The sequence below is a fragment of the Erythrolamprus reginae genome, chromosome 6, assembly GCF_031021105.1.
Source record: "Erythrolamprus reginae isolate rEryReg1 chromosome 6, rEryReg1.hap1, whole genome shotgun sequence".
Lineage (NCBI taxonomy): Eukaryota > Metazoa > Chordata > Lepidosauria > Squamata > Dipsadidae > Erythrolamprus > Erythrolamprus reginae.
In genome coordinates, this window is record NC_091955.1 from 49,469,271 (window position 1) to 49,490,271 (window position 21,001).

The 21,001-nt window shown below is 37.8% G+C and overlaps 1 protein-coding gene across 3 annotated transcripts in view; it reads left to right on the plus strand.

Annotated features, from left to right (window-relative positions):
* ZDHHC17 (zinc finger DHHC-type palmitoyltransferase 17) overlaps positions 1 to 21,001 on the plus strand; it is a 61,514-nt gene that overhangs the window by 32,618 nt on the left and 7,895 nt on the right. The window contains exons 8-15 of one of the 3 annotated variants that reach the window (XM_070755752.1): positions 9,149 to 9,274; positions 10,224 to 10,366; positions 12,230 to 12,330; positions 13,387 to 13,511; positions 14,617 to 14,679; positions 17,152 to 17,245; positions 19,246 to 19,329; positions 20,026 to 20,183. In XM_070755752.1, the coding sequence (XP_070611853.1) occupies positions 9,149 to 9,274; positions 10,224 to 10,366; positions 12,230 to 12,330; positions 13,387 to 13,511; positions 14,617 to 14,679; positions 17,152 to 17,245; positions 19,246 to 19,329; positions 20,026 to 20,183 (894 nt within the window). Of the gene's footprint in view, positions 1 to 9,148; positions 9,275 to 10,223; positions 10,367 to 12,229; positions 12,331 to 13,386; positions 13,512 to 14,616; positions 14,680 to 17,151; positions 17,246 to 17,360; positions 17,447 to 19,245; positions 19,330 to 20,025; positions 20,184 to 21,001 lie in introns of those variants that run through there. The other 2 variants (XM_070755753.1, XM_070755754.1) reach the window with 2 other exon arrangements.

Consider the following 21,001-nt stretch of genomic DNA (forward strand, 5'->3'; position numbering starts at 1 on the left):
AAAATTGAAATGCTCCAGTATTCAATAACAATGGGCAAAGCATATAATTTAGAAACAGAATATTCTAGATAACTCCTAAACATTGTGTTTCTTCATGCTTTTTTTCTTATCCAATTTAACGAGGGATGTGGGTTTAATATTTTAATTTTTTAAAAGGTGAAATGGTTTAAAACAGGTTATCTAATATTGAGAGGGAAATGGATCTAAAGGGCAGCTTTGAGTCCTATAAAATTAGTATAATTGTATCTTTCTAGGGATTTTTTTTGTTTTTTTGTTTTTATTTTACAGAATTGAAATTGCCCACTTTGAAGTTCTGATCAAAAGATCAATTAGAAATCCTACATGAGGACAGTAAGTGGGAAAGTACTGCTATGCTCAGGATTGCTGCAGTACCGTATATACTCGAGTATAAGCCGACCCGAGTATAAGCCGAGGCACCATTTTTGGCACAAAAACTGGGAAAACTTATTGACCCGAGTATAAGCCGAGGTTAGAAAATGCAGTGGTTACTGGTAACTTATAAAAATGGAAACCAATAAAATTACATTAAATGAGACATCGGTAGATTAAATGTTTTACAATATTTATTTTAAAGAGGGTAAACAATATTTATTTCAAAGTGGGTAAATAAAAGCAATCTGATATTTACAATAAATTAAATAAAATTAAATAAATTAAAAAGTAAAAAAAGTAGTTCAATCAGCAACCAAGCTAAAACCTATGAGTCAAAATCCCTCAAAACAGTATTTTAGAGACTTAATTTTTCTCTCTATAATCCAATGATAAAGTAGAGAGAAGAACAAAACAATATTTTTTCAAATTCAAATTGCACAATAATTTCACAAAATTCTTTTTCCCATCTAAGAATAAAAGATTTTCAGAGACATAAAAATTGCATAACATTCTACCAAACTACCCCAAGCCATGCAGCCAAGTTAATTACTGAGTAAATTTATGTACAGGATTGCATATTAAATCAACTCTTTATTCTGAGTTAAGCATTACAGATTTCAATAGGACTTACTTACAGGCAACTGCACAGATGGACTGCAGTTTTAAGCATATCTATCAGCAAGTTCCCAAAAAACTGAGACTTATTCTGAGGTAAATCCACACAGAAATAACAATAGATTTAAATCCAAGAGGTAAATATTAATATTATTTAACACTAAAACTTAATGCTAAGTGAGTACAGAAATGCTAAACATCTTAAGTATTCATGAATCTCTAGAGTAGAAGAAAGCAGCATAATGTATCTTATTTTTACAATCTACTGGCAGGCTAAAATTAGTACGATTGTATATTACTTGTACCATAACAAATCTACAGAATGAATCCAACAAAGCCCTTAAAAAGTACTCAATTCCTTTTTCTTTTTCTTCTACCCTTCTTCCTTCTCTCTCTCTCTCTCTCTCTCTCTCTGTCTCGCTCTCTGTGTCTCTTGAGGGAGGGGGGAACTTTATCAAAGTTCTATAGAAAGGAGACTTTGAAAAAAAGCAGAGAGAGAACTTACCTCAAAATCTAATCAGGGAATTAGTGCAGTAATTGTACAAGCTGGAAACTTTGCTGGACCCGGGGAAGGGAAGGCCGACAGGAGCTCCAAGAGGGAAGTAAAAGGGGGCTCCGAGTGACGCAGCAAAGTTGCCAGCCAACTTCTCTGACCTTGTAATCCTCGTGGCCGAGGTTTTGCAGGCGCTGTTTGCCTGAGGGGGGCCGGATTTCCACGCCGCCGGCCGGGGGCTCCTTCGGGGTTGCCTCCGCCGGAGAGTGCTGTTGCTGGGGCTCCTGGTGGTCCCGAGATGGGGCGCGGTGGGCTCCGCGCTGCCCCACGCTGAGCGCCGCGAAGTCCAACGTCTTGCTCTCGAAGGCGCCCTCCACGTTGCAGAACATCCCGCCATACTTCTGGCGGGGCACTTGGTCGGCGGTGCCCGGGCGCGCCAGGTAGACGGGCAGATCTTCCTCCCCCGCCGCCACGGGATCCGGCCGCTCCCGGCCTCTCCGCCCGCTGTGAGAAGACATGGCCGGGAGTCACTGGGGTAAGTCAAGCCGGCGACTCCGTCTGCGAGGCAGAGAAAAAAGGGCGGACAGGCGGGAGACTTCCCGGGCGCCGCTGGCTCGGCTCAGGCGCGGAGTGACTGATGACTGAGAGAGAGAGAAAAGTCACTCCGCGCCTGAGCCGAGCCAGCGGCGCCCGGGAAGTCTCCCGCCTGTCCGCGGAGGAGGGGAGTCTCCCCCCGGCGAGGGATGGAGGAGGAGGAGGATGGGTGGCTTTGCGAGCATGGCTGAAGGGGGGGGGTGTTAAAAGACGCCGCCTTACTCCAGATGCACGGGTGTGGAGGGGGATGCTCGGACCGTTTGCCGGAGAGTCAATCCCGCCCTCCCCGGGGGTGATGTGCACTAGATGGGAGCGCGGAGAGAGACTGGCGTGCTCCGCCCCAAAAAGCATCTTTCCGTCCTCCTGAACACTACAGAGTTTGGATATTGGGTGGGTGGGGTGGAGAGAAGATGTGGCCCCGCACTTCTATCCGGACTGCACCGAAGGTGTGGCGGCTGGCGAAGTGGGGGTGGGTGGAGGTTGTGTGCTTTAGTGGCGGTTACAAGCAGGGCGCTCTATTTCCCGAGGTTTTTAATTCTTTCCTCTTGACGCATGAAAAAAACCCCAGTCACTTAATTATACGCGCGGGGCGTTTACTCTGAGGCGGGCGGCATTTTTTAAAAAATAAAAGTTCGAGGAATCTTGTGGTTTACAGGGGTTGAGTTTTCTCCTGGCAGTTTCCCCGATTCGCCCCTCGCGTGTGTTTTGCAGCTGCCGGGCTCCCGCGGTGCGCCCTCTTGTGGTCACCCGGCGCCCTCTTGTGGTGACCCGAGTATAAGCCGAGGTCGGGTTTTTCAGCCCATTTTTGGGGCTGAAAAACTCGGCTTATACTCGAGTATATACGGTAGGTACATTGTGGTGTATTAGATGATAGTAGATTCATCATCTTGATCAATTTATCTAGACTTATCTGATTCTGATGCAACATCAGTTGGTTCAGATACTAAAGCAAGTCACTGATCATTTGATTCTTCAGTTAGAGAATGATTGATAGCTAGGTTCTTTGTCAATTTGGAAATAGGAATAAACTTTTTCTGTCATGCTTTTTGACTGATTATGATTATGTGCCATCAGGGCATTTTCAACTCTTTTTTTTGGGGGGGGGGGTGTATAATTTTTTTATTTTTCTCCTCCTTAAAATAAAACATATGAATACAAACACTTCAATAGTACTTTATTGCAAAACATTTGTACGAGACATTTTTTCTTTTTTATATTAAAGAAGGGAAAAAACTTATACTTTGACATTTTACCTTATCAAATTTATATTGTAAAAAAATTCTATATGTTTCTTTAAAAATGCTATATGTAGCATTTTCGACTTTAATTATCACAGTGACAGATTTTCTTCATTATGATCTGTCTCATCTCTACTGAGTCCATGTACCTTGCTGCTGGTTTTCTATTCTCTTTTCTTTCATCTTTCCCAGCATTAAAGGTTTCTTTGGGAAGCTAGGTCTACACATAATTTGTCTGAAGTAGGTTAATTTGATCCTGGTCATTTGTACCTTGAGTGAGAACTCTGCATTGATTTGTTTGCTGATACATTTGTTTGTTTTCTTGGCTGTCTCCAGTATTCTCAGGAATCTTCAGCACCAGAGTTAAAAAGCATCAGTACTCTTCGTATCTTGCTTCTTCAAAGTCCAACTTTCACTTGCATTGAGTGTTACAAATAATTTCATGGCTTGTATGATTCTGATCTTTGTAGGTCAGGGGTAGGCAAAGTTGGCTGTTCCATCCACCCCAGTTATCCATTAGTTAAAAAGCCCCCCCCCAATAATTAGCTAAAAATGGATTACATTAGCAATAATTAAAACAGTAATAAAATATGTCACAAGTATATAAGATGTAAAAATATAAAATTCATAATAAATTAATATTGATGAATATAAAATCAGATCAATAGATCAATATAAAATCAGGATTATACTGGACTAAGCTTGTACACTTTAAAATGCCAGGTGCGGCCTTGTCATCTGTGTTGTCTAGTAAGAGCACTGGATCTCTGACCCAGCATCCAAAGATCCAACGTTTCCTGTGAGGTGCATCTAACATAGCGCCACCAGTCATTCATTGCTACTGTACATGAGACCTGCCAAAATGTTGCGGTAGGGGATTGTTCTTCCAAGCTTTTGTCTTCATCCAGCCCACCCTTTGAAGAAGTGGTGGCATAAAGTTGATCTGCACTGAGTGCTACACATTTACATCAAAAGGACTGAAGGGTTTTGCAAATCTGAATCACTCTTTTTCTCCTTCCAACCTTCTTCGATGGCCCTTAAATTGTCGCCTTCAACGGTTGGATGTTGGATAAGATCAGCTATATCCAGGGCTTACGAGATTCAATCACAACTAGTGCCACAGAGTATAACAGTGCACTCTATCACAAGTGCAGCTACATCAGCAGTATGGGTGACTCAAGCACCCATTGAAGAAGTCTGCAGGGTGACAGATTTCACATACTCTTCCTCCGCAACAGCAAGGCTACCAATGTTACCCGCCCATGTGAACAGCTAGCTTTGGTATGTCCCATTCCTGGATGCTATGTCCCTCTGGAGGGAGACGGGGGTGTTGTTCTTACCTGGTATGCCTCTTCTCCAAGTAGTGGATTTAGCATCCAGCCCCACCCAGTGTAGTCAATGTCTATAGTTGACTTCAGGATCATGGAGGATTATGTTCATTTGATTTGGCACAATGGGGTCTGTCGCTTTGCGTCTTCATTCAAGCTGTCAAGCATAGTAACAAGGGCAGGACCTGAACAGCTTTTGACAGACTCAGTCCAATCACAGAGTAGACAAATTTAACTGATTCCTGGATGCTATATCCACTACTCGGAGAAGAGGCGTATCAGTTAAGTCCAATGCCTTATATGCAAAATCTTTGCTCTTTCCATATAAGTGCTTTTAATTTACTCCCAACTATATACTAAGAGACAGTTTAAATCTCAGACCAGAAAGCAGGAAACCGTTAGTCATGAAAGCCAGTTGGATGAACTTGGGCCAATCACTCTCTCTCAGTCATAAGCTGGTAGTTATGGGGGAAAATAGCAGGAGAAAGGTGTGTTGAATATATTCAACACCTTGAGTTATTTGTAAAAATAATAAAAGCAGGTTACACATAAATAAATACCGTATTTTGGTAGTATAAGACGCACCTTAGTTTTTTAGGAGGAAAATAGGGGAAAGAATCTGCTTACCACATATTCATCTGGCTAGCATCCTTAGTCTGGTCAGTTTCAGCCAGTGATGGGCTCCTACGGGAACGGTCAGGAACGCAGTTCCGGTAGCAAAATTTGGAGCTCCACACCAGAACACCAAATTTGCACTGAAAGATGTTGAAGCAAAATACATAAGCCACGCCCACAGTGTGGTAGTAAAAGTTTGGGTAGCCCAGCACTGACTTCAGCACATTATTTTCTCCCCTGGTTAGTGTTCTGATGGGCTCTCTGGTATGAGACTCCCAAAAATTCAAGGGTACAAATTTCAGACACACACACATTCGAAAATTCAAAACAATGTTCTTTATCACAAAATTCAAAATAAACTAAGCGCTCTTTTTGTATTGCAAAGAGCACTCATCCCAAAACAACCGGGTAGTCTGTACAATTCCCTTAATCAGTCCTTAAGTACTTAGCTTGCAGCTGTGAAGAAACGTCACAGCCCTTCTTCTTCCACGAAGTGAAACACACACACACTTTGCTCTGCTTTGGTATCAAAGTCGTGAAAAATCAACAAAGTCCGGAAACAGCAAGGCAGTCCTGAAGAACAACGATCAGATAATCTTCCACAATGGCCAAACCCACACGCTGCTATTTATATCAGCAGCATTAATTACTGGAGCCCCACCCAAACACAGGTGGACTCTCTTATCTCCTGTAATATGTCCTCAATTGGTCTCTTCTATGCATAACTCTGCGCCTGCGTGGGTCCAAGACTTCCGCATCCGAATCGACCGAAGATAATGGAGATTGACTTCCTGGGCTGTGTGCCAAGCCCCCCTCTTCCAAGTCACTCCCACCTTCTTCGTCTGAGGAAACTGAACTACCTGACTGTCGGCAATAAAACATGTTGAAGTTTCCTCCGCATCTACCTCCACATTCCCTGGGGCAGGAGCTGGCCCAGAGCCACCCACAACAGTTAGGGGCTTAAAAAAAAATTTATTCTGAGAGAGTAACAGTGAAAGAGCTTCCAAGCCAGTAAGAGCTGGGAACATTATTAGCACCTGGAAAGAAACAGTCGGAGCAAGTAGAGCAATGGAAAAAACCCTGCAGACTTAGGGCTTGGAAAACATTGTTCACAGAGACAAACAATGAAAGAGCCTGCAAGAGAAGATTGTTAGCAGCTAGTTAGGGTTGGGGGAGGGGTTGGGAAAGCTACATTCAGAGGTACCCTAATTATCAGCCTCTTTAAGGGAGGAAAAAGCTGCGTCTTATACACCGAAAAATACAGAAGTTACTTTTAACTGGATAGTTGAGAAAGGGAAAAATTATTTTAATCTTTTCATAATGTATTTGTGATCCAGATTAAGAGTTCTGTCTGGAAACTAGGGCTTGTAGAATTTATGTTTCTTTTTTCCTTCTTAACCTTCTCATATGGTTCTGATATTAAAACTGAGGTAGAAAAGAAAAACTGCAATTCAGACTGTTTTATTTCAATACATAAAAAAAGAGTACTAGTATTTCCTGCTGCTCTAGAAGTTCATAGATTATTTCTGCTGCTTTCTCTAATATTTTCTGTAATTAAAATAGAGTAGTAAAACATTGAAACTGTACTTTCTAGTAGGCTAGTTAGGAATCATCCATATTTGTATAAAAGTTCATCCTCCAGTGAACAAACTTTGGTTCTAAATTGTTGCAGTGTTCTAGTTTGTCTTCAGGTACCAAAGCAATTAAGCAGCTGTAAATTATTATTATATTTGCACAGTCTGAAATTCTATTAGGTAGAACCACAATGAAAAGGCGAACCAGAGAAAGTTTGGCTTTGTACAATGTGGCATATCCAGATTATATAGGTATTGATTTCTTTGAAGTAGGTGATGTTTCAAAAGAGGGGTAAACTCCCAATATCTTGGAAGTTTGGTGAAGTACTTTTTAAATGAATAGTGGAAATGCAAAGAAACTCCTCCTAAGAACCATAAAATACTGTGAGCTGATTTTTATTTCTGTTGCAGTCTCTCATGGTGATTTATTGACTAAGATTTTGATACAACTAATACACAGGCTTTTGTGTTCAAATCCTAACAATAGAAATTACCTGCCTACTTCTCTGTATGTCTAGTTTCTATTGATGCTGGAATACATATGTGTAATCCTTGCAATTTTTACTTTGTTTCAAAGGATTTATACCTTTTTGGGGTAAATTTCAGTTTCTGGTACCTGTTTCATTTTTTTTTAGGCGGGGGCCAAACGATAGAGGATTCAACCATTTTTCAAGCTTCCATGAATATTTGTTTAGGAGGGGAGTTACCTTCAGTAGAAGAGAGGAGGAGTGCAAAACTGGAGCTGAAGGTACCTTCAGTTGGTTGTCCTTGCCTCCTCTGTTCCATAAGAACTTTTCTTTCTTTAAGTGTAAATGAGGTCCCAAGTCTCTGACAGAAAACTATATTGCAGGTTTATTTTAATTTTTTAGGCATTGGAAGGATTTCTGTATTTCATGATGAATTATATAAAGAGATTGCCACAATCTCAAAACGTTTTGTTATGTTGTGCAAAATTTATGAGATTTGGAGATTAAAGTGTTCAGGACCTATTATTAATGTAGTGTATCTCAGAGGAAGGATGAAATTTTTTAATTATTAATTTTATTTCTTAGATCTGTTATATCAATGATTTTGAAAACTAAAACATTTCTTATAGTTTAAATTTCATACCAGTGTCAGAAAGTAGTCTTTAATTTATAACTGGTCATTTAATGATTCTTCAAAGCTATAATAGATCTCCCAAAGCTACTTACAACATTTTATGAGGGCTGCAACCCACACCCTCTGCAGTCATGTGATTTTGGGTGCTTGACCACTGGCTCACCTTTACAGCAGTTTGCTGTTCTGTGTTCAAATGGCCAGAATTTATAAGTGTTTTTTCTGGTTTCCAGTATTTTCAGCAAAAAGCCCCTTGAGTAAAATTGATTTGCTTACTGTTTGCAGTATTTATTTAACCGCTGCATTTGCTTAATGACTGCCGCAAAAAATGTTTTTAAAAATCAGGTCCAGTCATTTGATGCCTTGATTTTACAATGTCAATAAATTACAACCATAATTTCAAGCTCAGTTAGAGTTGTAAGTCAAGAACTATCTGTAAATAATAAAAAACTCCCAATTGTTTAGTTGTTGGATTAATCTTTACAAAATACCCATAGAGAGAGAAATATGTAATCTTTATGCAATAAAATACTGTACATAAAACTATTGATGGAATCTAGGTGTGCAAAAGCACATATAAGTACTAGCCCATATATTTAGTTCAAAATGTGAACATTTGGTGGGAGCAAATTGATGGATATAATTCTATTACATCCCTTATAATGATGCTTAAACATACTTTAATCTCCAATTGATTTGCGGTCAATCTATTGCAGGGGTGTCAAACTCACGGGGGCTGGATCCCACGAGTTGCTTAGATCTGGCCCATGGAGCTGTCCTATGGTGCCTCTGCCAGTGAAAATGGCCCTCGGGAGGCTTTGCTTTTGGCTGCAATGGCCTCCTGTCTCAATGAGGTCAAATACAACCCAGCTGCAGCCCTTGAAATCAAGTTTGACACTCCAATCTAATGTATAGAGTAAACATCTACATGATATATTGATAATACACAAATATGTTACTTAAATCCTGTTAACTGATGAAATTGACTTTTTCTTTGCCTCTGCTGCTTGTTAATATGTGAAAGAGAGCCTTATGTTCCAGACTAATGAACTACATAATATAATGAACTAATTTAATATTTATTAAACTTTTATAAATATAAATAATATAAACTTTTAGATTATTAAACTTTAAATGAAATTGTTACATATTTTCCACTTTTAATCTAAAATTATTTTAAATCGTTTTATATTTTAATAGGGAGAATCACCACTTGATTTAGCAAAGCAAAGAAAAAATGTTTGGATGATAAATCATCTACAGGAGGCAAGGCAAGCAAAAGGCTATGACAATCCATCCTTTCTCAGGAAGCTGAGGGCTGATAAGGTAAGAACTATACAGTAATACCTCATGATACGAACTTAATTGGTGCAAGGAGGAGGTTCGTAAGACGAAAGGTTCGTAAGACGAAACATTGTTTCCCATAGGAAACAATGTAAAGTCAATTAATCCGTGCAACCAAAAAAAAACCCGCAAAAAAAAAGGCTTTCGGCGACTGCTGGGAAGCCGGGTTCGGGGTTCGGGGGGTGCTGGGAAACCCCCCAGGCCGGCTGCGACCTTTTAAAACAGCCGCGCGGCTTCCCAGCTGTCTCCTGAAGCCGAACGCCAAAGCCGAACTTCCGCGTTCGGCTTCGGGAGACAGCTGGGAAGCCGCGCGGCTGTTTTAAAAGGTCGCAGCCGGGCTGGGGGGCTTCCCAGCAACCTCCCGAACCGAACCTGGGGTTCAGAAAAATTTTGCCTCTTCTTACGAACTTTGTTCGAGTTACGAACCGGCATTCGGGAGGCTTCTGGGAAGCCCCACTGCCCGGCTGTCACCTTTTAAAACAGCCGCGCGGCTTCCCAGCAGTCTCCGAACGCCGGTTCGTAACACGAAAAAAGTTCGTAAGAAGAGGCAAAATTTTTCTGAACCCCGGGTTCGTATCACGAGTTGTTCGTAAGACGAGGGGTTCGTATCTTGAGGTACCACTGTATTTAAAAACTGATAAACTTTGGTTTTGTTGACATGTAATTTCTTGAGATGATGTCAATAGGTACTTGAAATCTTGTGCTATTGCATTTTTTAATTTACTTTCTAAAAAATAATTTTTCCTACTGGGGAGAAGTGACTGACCATACTTAGGCCTCATATATTTCAGTGCACATAGTTCTTATTGGACCTTTTAAAATTAAAGTTACTGTGAAATATTTGAATTGTTACATATTATGTTAAAAATTATATTTTTGCAGTGTTTCATTTAAAAAAATAGAATAATTAATATTTACTATTTTTTTGTAGGAATTTCGTCAAAAGGTGATGCTAGGAACACCATTCCTAGTTATTTGGCTGGTTGGATTTATAGCAGATCTTGATGTTGATTCTTGGCTAATCAAAGGACTAATGTATGGTGGTGTTTGGGCTATGGTTCAATTTCTTTCCAAGTAGGTATCCTCAAAAGTTGATTTGCTTAGTATGTAATATGCTGTTAGATATATTAAGATGCTTCTTTTGAAAGGAATTAGTTTTATTTACTTTCATTCTTTCTTTATACATTAATATTAAGAAGAAGAAGTAATGAAACATAGAAAATATTAAATGTCTTCTGTAAGGAAGTGTGCTGTTATGTTCTTCATATTTGCTCCTGTTAGATGCTACAAGTGGCACTCATAATGTAGCTTTCAATGGGAGTTTTACCAGTTCAATCAATACATCTATCATTATTCCATCGTGCAGTATGATAGTGAAGAAATTAATCAAAAGTGGTTCCACGTTCACAATTTTGGCTTGATTGTCTGTTAGCCATAAATTTTGACTTCTCCTTATCACTTTTCTTGTAGCAGTGAAAATATTTTTTGCAATATATGAAGAACTTCTTTGTTTCCCTATCCAGTTTTCTCAGTAATCTTCTTCTTCTTAGTTTTTCATTGATCATTTTCAAAAGAGAATGTGAAATTTTTGTGAAGTGAAATTTTTGACATAACAATTGACATTTGTAAGCTTTACTGGACAAATGTTTAAAAATTCATCCAGATGGTTGCTGTTGTTAATACATGTGCTAGACAAATTAATCATTACACTGTTAATTACCAGCATCAGTCATGGTAGATTCCAGTTTTGAAATTGGCTTAATTGATACATCGTGTGAAGATCGCAGGCTGAACAGATGCGGTTTCTGAATCAGTCAGTTGTGAACCTGGCAAGCATTTATCAAACGATATTACTATATTTTTCAGACTATAAGATGCACCAAGATTTCAAAGAGGTAAGTAAACAAAAGACGTTTTTGTCCTCCCCGGCCACCAGGAGCACTCTGGAAGCCTCCCAAACCCTCTGTGCATCCTGTTTTTCACAAAAACAAATCTGTTTGTCACCGGAAGGGGTTTTTTTTTGCAAAAATTGGGCGCACAGAGGGTTTGGGAGCGCTGCAGAGTGCTCCTAAGTCTGGGGAAAGACAAAACATCCCCGTTTTTTCAAATTACAGCCTGCTTTTCATCCATTTTTTCCTGTTTCCCCCAGGAGCATTTTGCAGGCCTCCCAAACTCTCTGTAAACCCCATTTTTTTGCGAAAAACAGGCCCATTTTTTGCAAAAATGGGAGAGGCTTCGGGAGGCCAAAAATTGCTGTTTTCGGTGTATAAGACGTGGAGACATTTCCGCCCTCTTTTGGGGGGGAAAGGGTGCATCTTATACTCCGAAAAATACATTATATATTTTTTCCCAGTCAAATGGTCTTTATTTTAATCTACGTGACCTTTTAAACATATTCAACTATTTTCCTAGCAATCAGGAATATGTAGCATGTATCTTCTTCTTGTGCCATATCTGTCATTGGATGTTGGCAATCATGTTGACAATTTTATTTTTATCAAAGCCGCACAAAAAAGTGCTGCTGAGTTTTGTCCAAACCAGTCCCTTAGATTTTGAAGCCATGATGTTCTTCTGCCTGGACCTTGTTTGTCTTCAATTTTTCGCTGGAGGATTAAGTGAAGTATGCTGTATTTTTCTGGGTGTTGCATCCCATGTCCAAAATATTATAACTTTTGCTTTTTTATGGTTTTGATGATTTCCCTTGGCCTTCCCAGGTAACATATCACCTCCTCATTTCTGATTTTGTCAATCCAGCTTATAACAGTTGTCTGTAAATCCACATTTCAAGTGCTTCTAGTAACTTCAAGTGGCTTTCTGTCAAGAGACCAACTCCGTAGAGCAGGATAGAAAAGATATAATATCTGACAAATCTGATTTTCAATCTTAATGTAGCATGTATACTAATCAATTATGTAATGTTGTTTCTCTGTCCTGCAGATCATTCTTTGATCATTCCATGCATAGTGCTCTGCCTCTTGGAATCTACCTAGCAACAAAATTTTGGATGTATGTGACGTGGTTTTTCTGGTTTTGGAATGATATCCTTTCTCCTGATCTCAGAAAGACTGTTTAAGTGTATGGAAATAAATAGTGCAGATTTTCTTTGATAATATATAACAGGAGTAAGAATGGTTTTTTTAAAAAACCTATAAAAACATTGGTTTAAATTATTCCAGGCACAACATTAAGCAAAATTTATCTGGCAAAAGGGCAAAATGAAATTTATCCAGCATGGTTTATAAAATTCTTGGACCTCTCGTTTTAGTAACTTCCTTTTTCTAGATTCCATAGGTTTTTCTCCTTTTTTTTTAAACCGAGTATCACATTTGGTTGAGTAAGAGCTGAAATCAGTAGAACATTGGCAACCCAATTTTACATTGGAATTTAACAGTGGCTGAAGCCCTGGTATTTCAAGCAAGCTACAGCATGTGACTAAGAAGAGATGATTGCCTGCCTTGCCTGATGGAGAGTATGATTGTGGAAGTGGTCCAGAGGGAGGAAAGACGATTAGGACAGAACCAGGAAGAGGGTGGCAGGCAGTTCATCAAATGGTCCTCCACTAGTAAATCTTTTTTTTAAAAAAATCACTTAATCCCACTTGCCTGGACATTTTTTTCCAATTTCCCATCTTCCCGTCTTAGGGAAAGTGATAGAAAAGGTGGTTGCTTGGCAGCTTCAGAGGGTCCAGATTCTCTAGACTAGGAGTTCCTGATGCTTGGGTCATGGACTTGTACTAGTGCGCAGCCTGTTGTGAACTGGGATGTTTAAGTGGCAAGCAAGGGTGTAAAGCTTCATTGCGCATACATGGGAGCTTGGTTGTGCATGCGAAATCATCTCCCATGCAAGTGCTGTTGCTGCTGCTCCATAGAGCCAGAAAAGTTGGGGACCACTGATCTAGACCTGGTCCATCCAGGATTTAGAGCTGGTTATGAGAGGAGAAACCTGTATTTATCAGGGACATTCTTTGGTATCTACAGTAGAAGTAGAAGTAAATTAAATTAATTAAAAAGCTTTGCTTTGAAGGACAGTGTGATATGTTAAAAATAAATGTTACATTAATTTGAACATAAATTTACATTCCTTAATGACTGTACATCTCAGTTTTCTCTTTATCCACCTTCCATTTCTTGCTAATAGTGTTGCACTTTTCTATAATTTTGGGAAGTCCTGGAAATCAGATCCAGGAATAATTAAAGCCACAGAAGAGCAGAAGAAAAAGGTAACAAGATTTGTATTTGTTAATAAATAGTGAAATGTGGTTTCTTAATTGAATAGTTACTTTCTTGATTGAAGGTTCTTTCTTGATTGAATATAGCATAATTTCAGCCTCATATGACAAGGTTGATGATTTCTCAGTTTCCGCCCATCCCTTGTCTCAGAGATTATAGGCCGAGTTCCTTAACCTTTCTCTTATATATAAAAATAAACAACAGCAACATTTTTGTGCTAATATGAAGAATTATTAGCAAAGATCACTGAATCAACTCACCATTTATAATGTTGGTAGAATTGTTATTTTTCTGCAGAAAGTTTCTGGTATTAAATATATTTTCCTTGAATATTTGTTTGCTTTCTTGAATATGTCTATAATGCATTGCTATGATTAATAGCAGTGATTGTAGGATCCCTATGGGTGGTATATGTTTGTTTTTGTTCCTGTCCAATTTGTCACATTTTATTTCCTTATTCTTGTATATTGTTACATGAATCTATTCCTTTTAATGTTATAACACTCAATATGTTAAAATGAATAGTAAATAACTATTTTAGAGTTTAAAACAACAGTAAAGTTACTCATAATTATGAGACCATCACTAAAAAATTGTGAGCTTATGAACTTTAATAATATTGTGTCAACTGAGATCTAAATGTTTAAGAGACTCATAGAAGTGCAGACAGTCTTTCTAGTGATGGATACAAAACATATAGCACTCAATAATAACAATCTTTTAATTGGACCCAATCTAGCAACAAGAACAGCTGATTAGAATCAATGTTAACATGCTTTAATTGCTCAAGCAGCAGAAGCAGCAAAATTGCATTTGATTTACTTATCTGCTACTCAGATGGTTTATATGCTAATATGTCTGTTTATAAAAATGTACATATTAAACAGTGTTAACAGTGCTATTGCTAACATGTTGTGAGCCGCCCTGAGTCTGAGGAGAAGGGCAGCATAAAAATCAAACAAACAAACAAAACAAACAAATAAATAAATAAATATTATGTATAAAGTCAGTTCTTAAAAGATTTAATATGTTTTTTGTTTTATTTTTCTTAAAAAATTTAATATGTTTTTCATTTTATTTATTTTGTTTTTCCAGACAATAGTGGAACTTGCAGAGACGGGAAGCCTGGATCTTAGTATATTCTGCAGTACCTGCTTGGTAATATACTTTTTCATTAATCCATACAGAAACATTTAATTTACTTGAATTTAACAAAATATTTTAATGTTGAATGTTTTTAAAACATATATTTTAGGATTGCAAAATATATATTCATATAAACAGGGTGTCCAGCAAACCTGGAAATCAGGGAATTATCAGGGAAATCGGTAGTTTGGGCAATATCAGGGAATTCATGAAAAAAATGGAATAAATCAGGGGGAAAAACCAAACTATTAAAATATTTAAAAGTCAGGGAAAAATCATGTAAAAAAATTAAAAAACTGATCCTGCTGCCAGAGACAAGCAAAAATGAGCATAACTTTAGCAACAACTTCTTCCTTAGCTACCGATATTTCTCCATGGCTTAGCCTTTTGGTGTGACATCATCTACGATTGCACCTTAACTAGATCGCATGTTACAGGGAAATGTCGGAAATATCAGGGAATTTCAAAATGCTTTCCCCCTGGACACCCTGTATAAAATTCTGTTCATTTATAATTCAAATATATGAAAACCATAGAGTGGTTTCAGTATTCTTGTTGCTATGAAACTTCATACTCTTGCAACATGTAAAAAATAGTTCAGGTGACTCTAGTTAGAAATTTGAATTAAATTATATGTAACATTTTGTAATGAACTGTATTAAATTAGATAGATAAATTCTGACAGATGGCTCTACCAGGAGTTCAAGACTTTCCAAGACAAAAAAAAAGCTCTAGAGAGAAAACCATATGAAACTACAGGATTAGGGTTAGACTTATTTACGGTAGTTAGTTTTGAATACCTTTCCTAGTCACTAGGATTGGAACAAGGACTAGGAAGAAAAATAATATAAGCAATGTTTTTAAAAAGAGTTGATTTTCCCCCCCCAAGATTGCCAGGGTAGAATGGGCAGAATCATGCTTGGTAAAGTGATCTCGGAAATTTTAGTGCCATTCCATGTAGGGTTTTATAAATACCAATTAGCACTTTGAATAAAATTTGGAGGTTTGTCTCGCCAGTGCAACAGCTGAAGTGTGCCTAAAATGTGTAATTCTCACATAGCAACTTTCCTCAACTGATAATCTACTTTCTCAGCAGAACTATGCCTCGCATAGTTCTGCTAAGAAATGCCTTGCACAGCTGATCAGCTTCCCAGCTGTGTTTCAGGCTGATTATAGCTACTGAGCCTGCGTGGATGCAGAATTGCACAAAGGGATGCGTATGATGCGAACCAGTAGCAAAGGTAAGTGGAAACCACTCCTGACTGGGTCCCAGATAATGATTAGAGTGTATCATACATTTTCTGTCTTAGGCCTGCTTCTTTCATTTTTCCTTTAGATAAAGGGAACTTTCAGACTATTACAGGAGTTTGTTAACATGTAGATGTTCCCTTTCTGCAGCTTATTTTCTCTCCTAAATGTTCAGTATGCATAGTCTAACTATGAACTATCAACCATGAACCATGAATATACTGTATTTCTATCAGCAATTACAGATGAAGCTTACGGCTTTATTATAGTTCAGTAAAACATATGCACTGTGCTTTTTGTGTGGAATTATGCAGCATATGAGTTTAAGATTAATCTGAACCATGAACTGAAACAGAAAAAGCACAACTATGATAGATCAGAGTTGGATGCTTTTTGAGTGATTTGAGTATGTAGGACTATTGCAGAAACTCCTACAATTTCTGCAAAATATACTTCTATTTACGAACTAAAAAATGAGTATGGCACTGCAGGTGACAGAATGTTAATCTTGATAGTTTTGAGATACTTTATATAATTTTTAGATTAAGAAATTAAAGCTTAATTTTGTATTTCCTGCACTAATATTTTACTTCATTTGTATGTATGAAGTAACAAATAATATTTGTTTTGATGAAATATGTTCACGTATAATATTGAAACTATCTCTTGTTGAATTTTTTTCCTTTGTAACAACATTTATTCATGGGTAATTAGTTGTTCCTTAGGTAACAATACATTTCCTTAAGATTTCATTATTAATTAGTAAAAAAAAATCATTATTAAAGTCTTAGCTTTTTACCGCAAGCCTGTCACAACATCAGATTTCTGTTGTTTACAGCTTAAAGAAAGAGTGAAGAGAGATGGAAGTCCAGTTTATGTTTGTCTATTTCTTATCCAGATATCAGTTTCAAATTATCTTTATTCTTTTGAACCAGTGGTCTCCAGCCTTGGCCAATTTAAATCTAGAGGTCTTCAACTCCCAGAATTTCCCAGCCAGCTGGTTGGAAGTCCTCCAGGCTTAAAGTAGTCAAGGTTGGAGACCACTGATTTAAACTATTGAATTTATATAAAAAGAAAGAGAGCTAAAGAGAATATTCTCATTCTCTTTAGCTTTCTGTCTCATACATAGCTACAAAGATCGAATCTACAATTCTTGGTAACTTTGCATATTTAAAACTTCATATATATTTGTAAAGCATTTATTATATACTATGCATGTTAAAATCTGTCAAACAGATACGGAAGCCAGTGAGATCCAAACATTGTGGTGTATGCAATCGATGTATAGCCAAGTTTGACCATCACTGTCCTTGGGTGGGTAACTGTGTAGGTAAGTATTGTTTAGAGATACTGACGAGTGTTTTAATTTTATCAAATATGTTTTTTATTTTAAACAAACATTGTACTTCAGTTTTTATATACCTAGCAATGCATTTTTATTCTAGACAAATAAGTGAGCATAGCCAATCTTGTGCCTGTGCATTTGGTATATATAGAAGTCCAGAATGTTCCATTTCAACTCCAGGTCATGCTAATCTGGCTGTACCAGGTATGATCCAATAATTTTCAAGACTGCTTTCTTTCCGGAATATATGTTTGTTTATTTAACAATATTTTTAAGTTGCCCCAATCTATACTTGCTCTGGATGGCATATAACAAATCATAATATAATGAAAACAAAATTAAAATATGTTCAAAAAGATCAACAAATTAAAAGCTCAGTGTCATCTACCAATTGAGCAAGCTTTCTCTAGGGGCACCTGTACTTTAAGCAGTTAAAAAAATCCATTTACTGGGGGCAATCACAAAGAATATCTATTGCCTGATCTTCATCTCAGGAAATCTATTAGGAGGAGGGACTTTAAGCAGACCCGTCCTTGGTGTGTGGCCTGGACAAGCAAGATGTTGAGAACTTAAAAGATAACGATTAGCACCTTCAATTAGGCTCTAAAGCCTATTGGCAACCAATCCAGAGTTTGTTTATACTAACTGATGATAGTGTGGTCAGCAATTTTACTGCTGTATTTTCTACCAATTGCAGCCTCCAGGTTATTTTCAAAAGAAGTCTCACAACTTTTTAAAGCAGTCCATTGGATTGGCAATTAGGGTATAAGAAACTATCAGAAAGGCATTTTTGTGAACATAAGAACATAAGTGGTCATCAGCCAAAACTGGACAAAGGTCCCCATTTTCTGTTTAGCGGGAGTCTTTTTTTTTAGGGGAGCAGATAATATAACCCATCCATAGTATAATTATTGGGCCTGTGGTGGATGTTCATAGATCAACAGCAAGTCCATTCTAGAAGTATTCACCTCAAGAAGACTTGCACCTGCCTAAAATAGCCTAATCTATATTCTCCAGAACATTTTATCACTGAAATGGAACATTTTGCATATATCTACCATGCAGACTTTTTCAGAATTAATGTGAACAAGCAAGAAAATGGATGTGCATACTGTTTTGCAGCTATTTCCATTATTGGAATAATACAGAAAAATATATAAGAAAACAGTTATGGGAATGATGTACCACAGACCTTTTATATATGTTGTCCGCTGGCGGTCTGCAGAGCTGGCAGCAAACTTGGACAGTGAGGAGGCTGGGAAGGAACATTGGCCAGCCCAGGAGTCTGGGGAAGGCTCTGCGTCGTAGACAGAGATGGGGGCAGGGCCATCTGGCAGTTATGTGCTGATTCCGGAGTCTCCAGAGGTTGACAACAGCGAGACAGAGAAACAGGGGAAGCCTGTTTCCAGTGCACGTATGCGCAGAGCTGCCAGATGGCAGGAACTGCTAAGACAAAAAGGTGACTCGGGAGTAAGGCTTCAAGATGATTGGCTCCTCCCATAAGACATAAAGGAGGAGCAAAGGAATCTGAGCCTTTGCTGGAAGCAACTTTTGTTCATTTTGGTCAGTTTAAACTCTGAAGCTCCATTTTGACTTTGTGCTAGATTTGGTCTTGCCAAGATAATTGGCAATTAAGTCTTTGGCAACATTTCAAGGATGATAAAGGTGGGCGCTTATCAACCTTATCCTGAAATCTGTCAGACTATTTACAAACTGCATTGGACTCATTGTGGTTCTGAATGACTATGAAAACATTAACTATTTCATGTTTATGCTCATTACTATTTTTATTAATTTTAGTTCATTAGTTCCTTAAGAGACTTGTGATTTATTTGCAAAGTGCATCTGATGAGGTGCACTTTCCGGCTAAAACACAACTATTTTAAATATTATAACAGAAAAATTAGGCCTTCACATTATCTTTGTTGTACTGTTAGTGTAATTCAAAAAAAATGTTTTATTGCAATACTTTATTTTTTCCTCAGGGGCAGGCAATCACCGTTATTTCATGGGATATTTATTCTTTTTACTCTTCATGATTTGCTGGATGATTTATGGCTGTATCTCTTGTAAGTTTAGTTTGTTTCACATATTTCTAATTGCCTAGCCTTTTCAATGTATCTGTTTTCTGCATCAAATTTGTAAGTTTTTATTGTTATTGTTTTATCTGATTTTTATCACTAAATACTTTCATTTTGAAACTGTTTTCATACAGTTTACTCTTGGAGCAAAAATAAATATCCATTTAAATGCTGTAAGGAAAATAGTATGGAGCTATTTTGAAAAATATCTCTCTCTCTCTCTCTCACACACACACACACACACACCAGCCATGGGCAATATCTTCACATCACGCTGTTTTAGAAAGATGCACAACATTCTCAGAGATTCTTCTCATCCTGCTTACAATCTTTTTGGACTGCTGCCTTCTGGCAGAAGATACAGAACAATTAAAACTGAACCACATGTTTTCTGAACAGTTTTTATACCAGAGCTATAATTGCACTTAACAATGTACTGGGGGGGTCACTATCAGTGGCCTGCTGGACAATACTACTTGGTCTGTTGTGTGGATGTTGGGTGGTTCGTGTGGGAAATTGTGGTGGGTTGAGCATGTTCTTTTGGATTGTTATGTGTGTTGAGATTGGTGTTTGGCGTCATACAAATTTCATTGCGTGGATATACTGTGTCGATACATACAATGATAATAAAATATGTATGTATGTATTTATTTATTTATTTATTTGTTTACTTGTTTATTTCAGATTGGGGAATTCACTGTCACACAAGTTATACAACAGATGGCTTTTGGACATATATTACACAAATTGCCACTTGTTCGCCTTGGATGTTCTGGATGTTTTTGAACAGTGTGTTTCACTTCATGTGGGTTGCTGTACTACTAATGTGTCAAATGTATCAGGTAAGAAAAAACAACTTTCTATGTAAATAGTGGAATCTTCTGTGGAATATATGCACTATATCTTACCATAGAAAATAAGTAAATGCATGAAGAAATGATAGGGAGACCGAGACACGTTATTTCTATCTATTTTTCAGTTCAATATAAATTACCAATTTTTAAGTGAGTTGATTTCAGAAGTTTGGATAGCACCAAATTTAACACTATTTCTGTAGGATGTGGTCAGTTTGGTAGATCAAATGATAAGGGACAAATTATGATTTTAAATCTGTTCTCATGGATCTTTTATTATAAACTTATCCTAAATGGAAAAGACAAGTAAGAAGCTGAAGAAAACGTAAAAGAAGTACCTACTTGTTCTGCTGGGCTCTCTGATAGGAGCCTCCCGAAAATTCAAGGGTACAAATTTCAGACACACATTTGAAAATTGAAAACAATGTTCTTTATCACAAAATTCAAAATAAACTAAGCACCCTTTTTGTATTGCAAAGAGCACTCGTCCCAAAACAACCGGGTAATCTGTACAATTATCTTTAAGCAGTAATTAAGTACTTAGCTAGCAGCTGTGAAGAAACTTCACACCCCTTCTTCTTCCAACGAAGAAGTGAGACACACACACGTTGCTCTGCTTTGTTTTCAAAGGCGTGAAAAAGCAACAAAGTCCAGAAAACACAGGATTCCTGACGAACTGCAATCAGATATTCTTCCACAACGGCCAAACCCACATGCTGCTATTTATAGCAGCAGCCGTAATTACTGGAGCCCCACCCAATCACAGGTGGCCTCACTTATCTCCTGTAATACGTTCTTACTTGGTC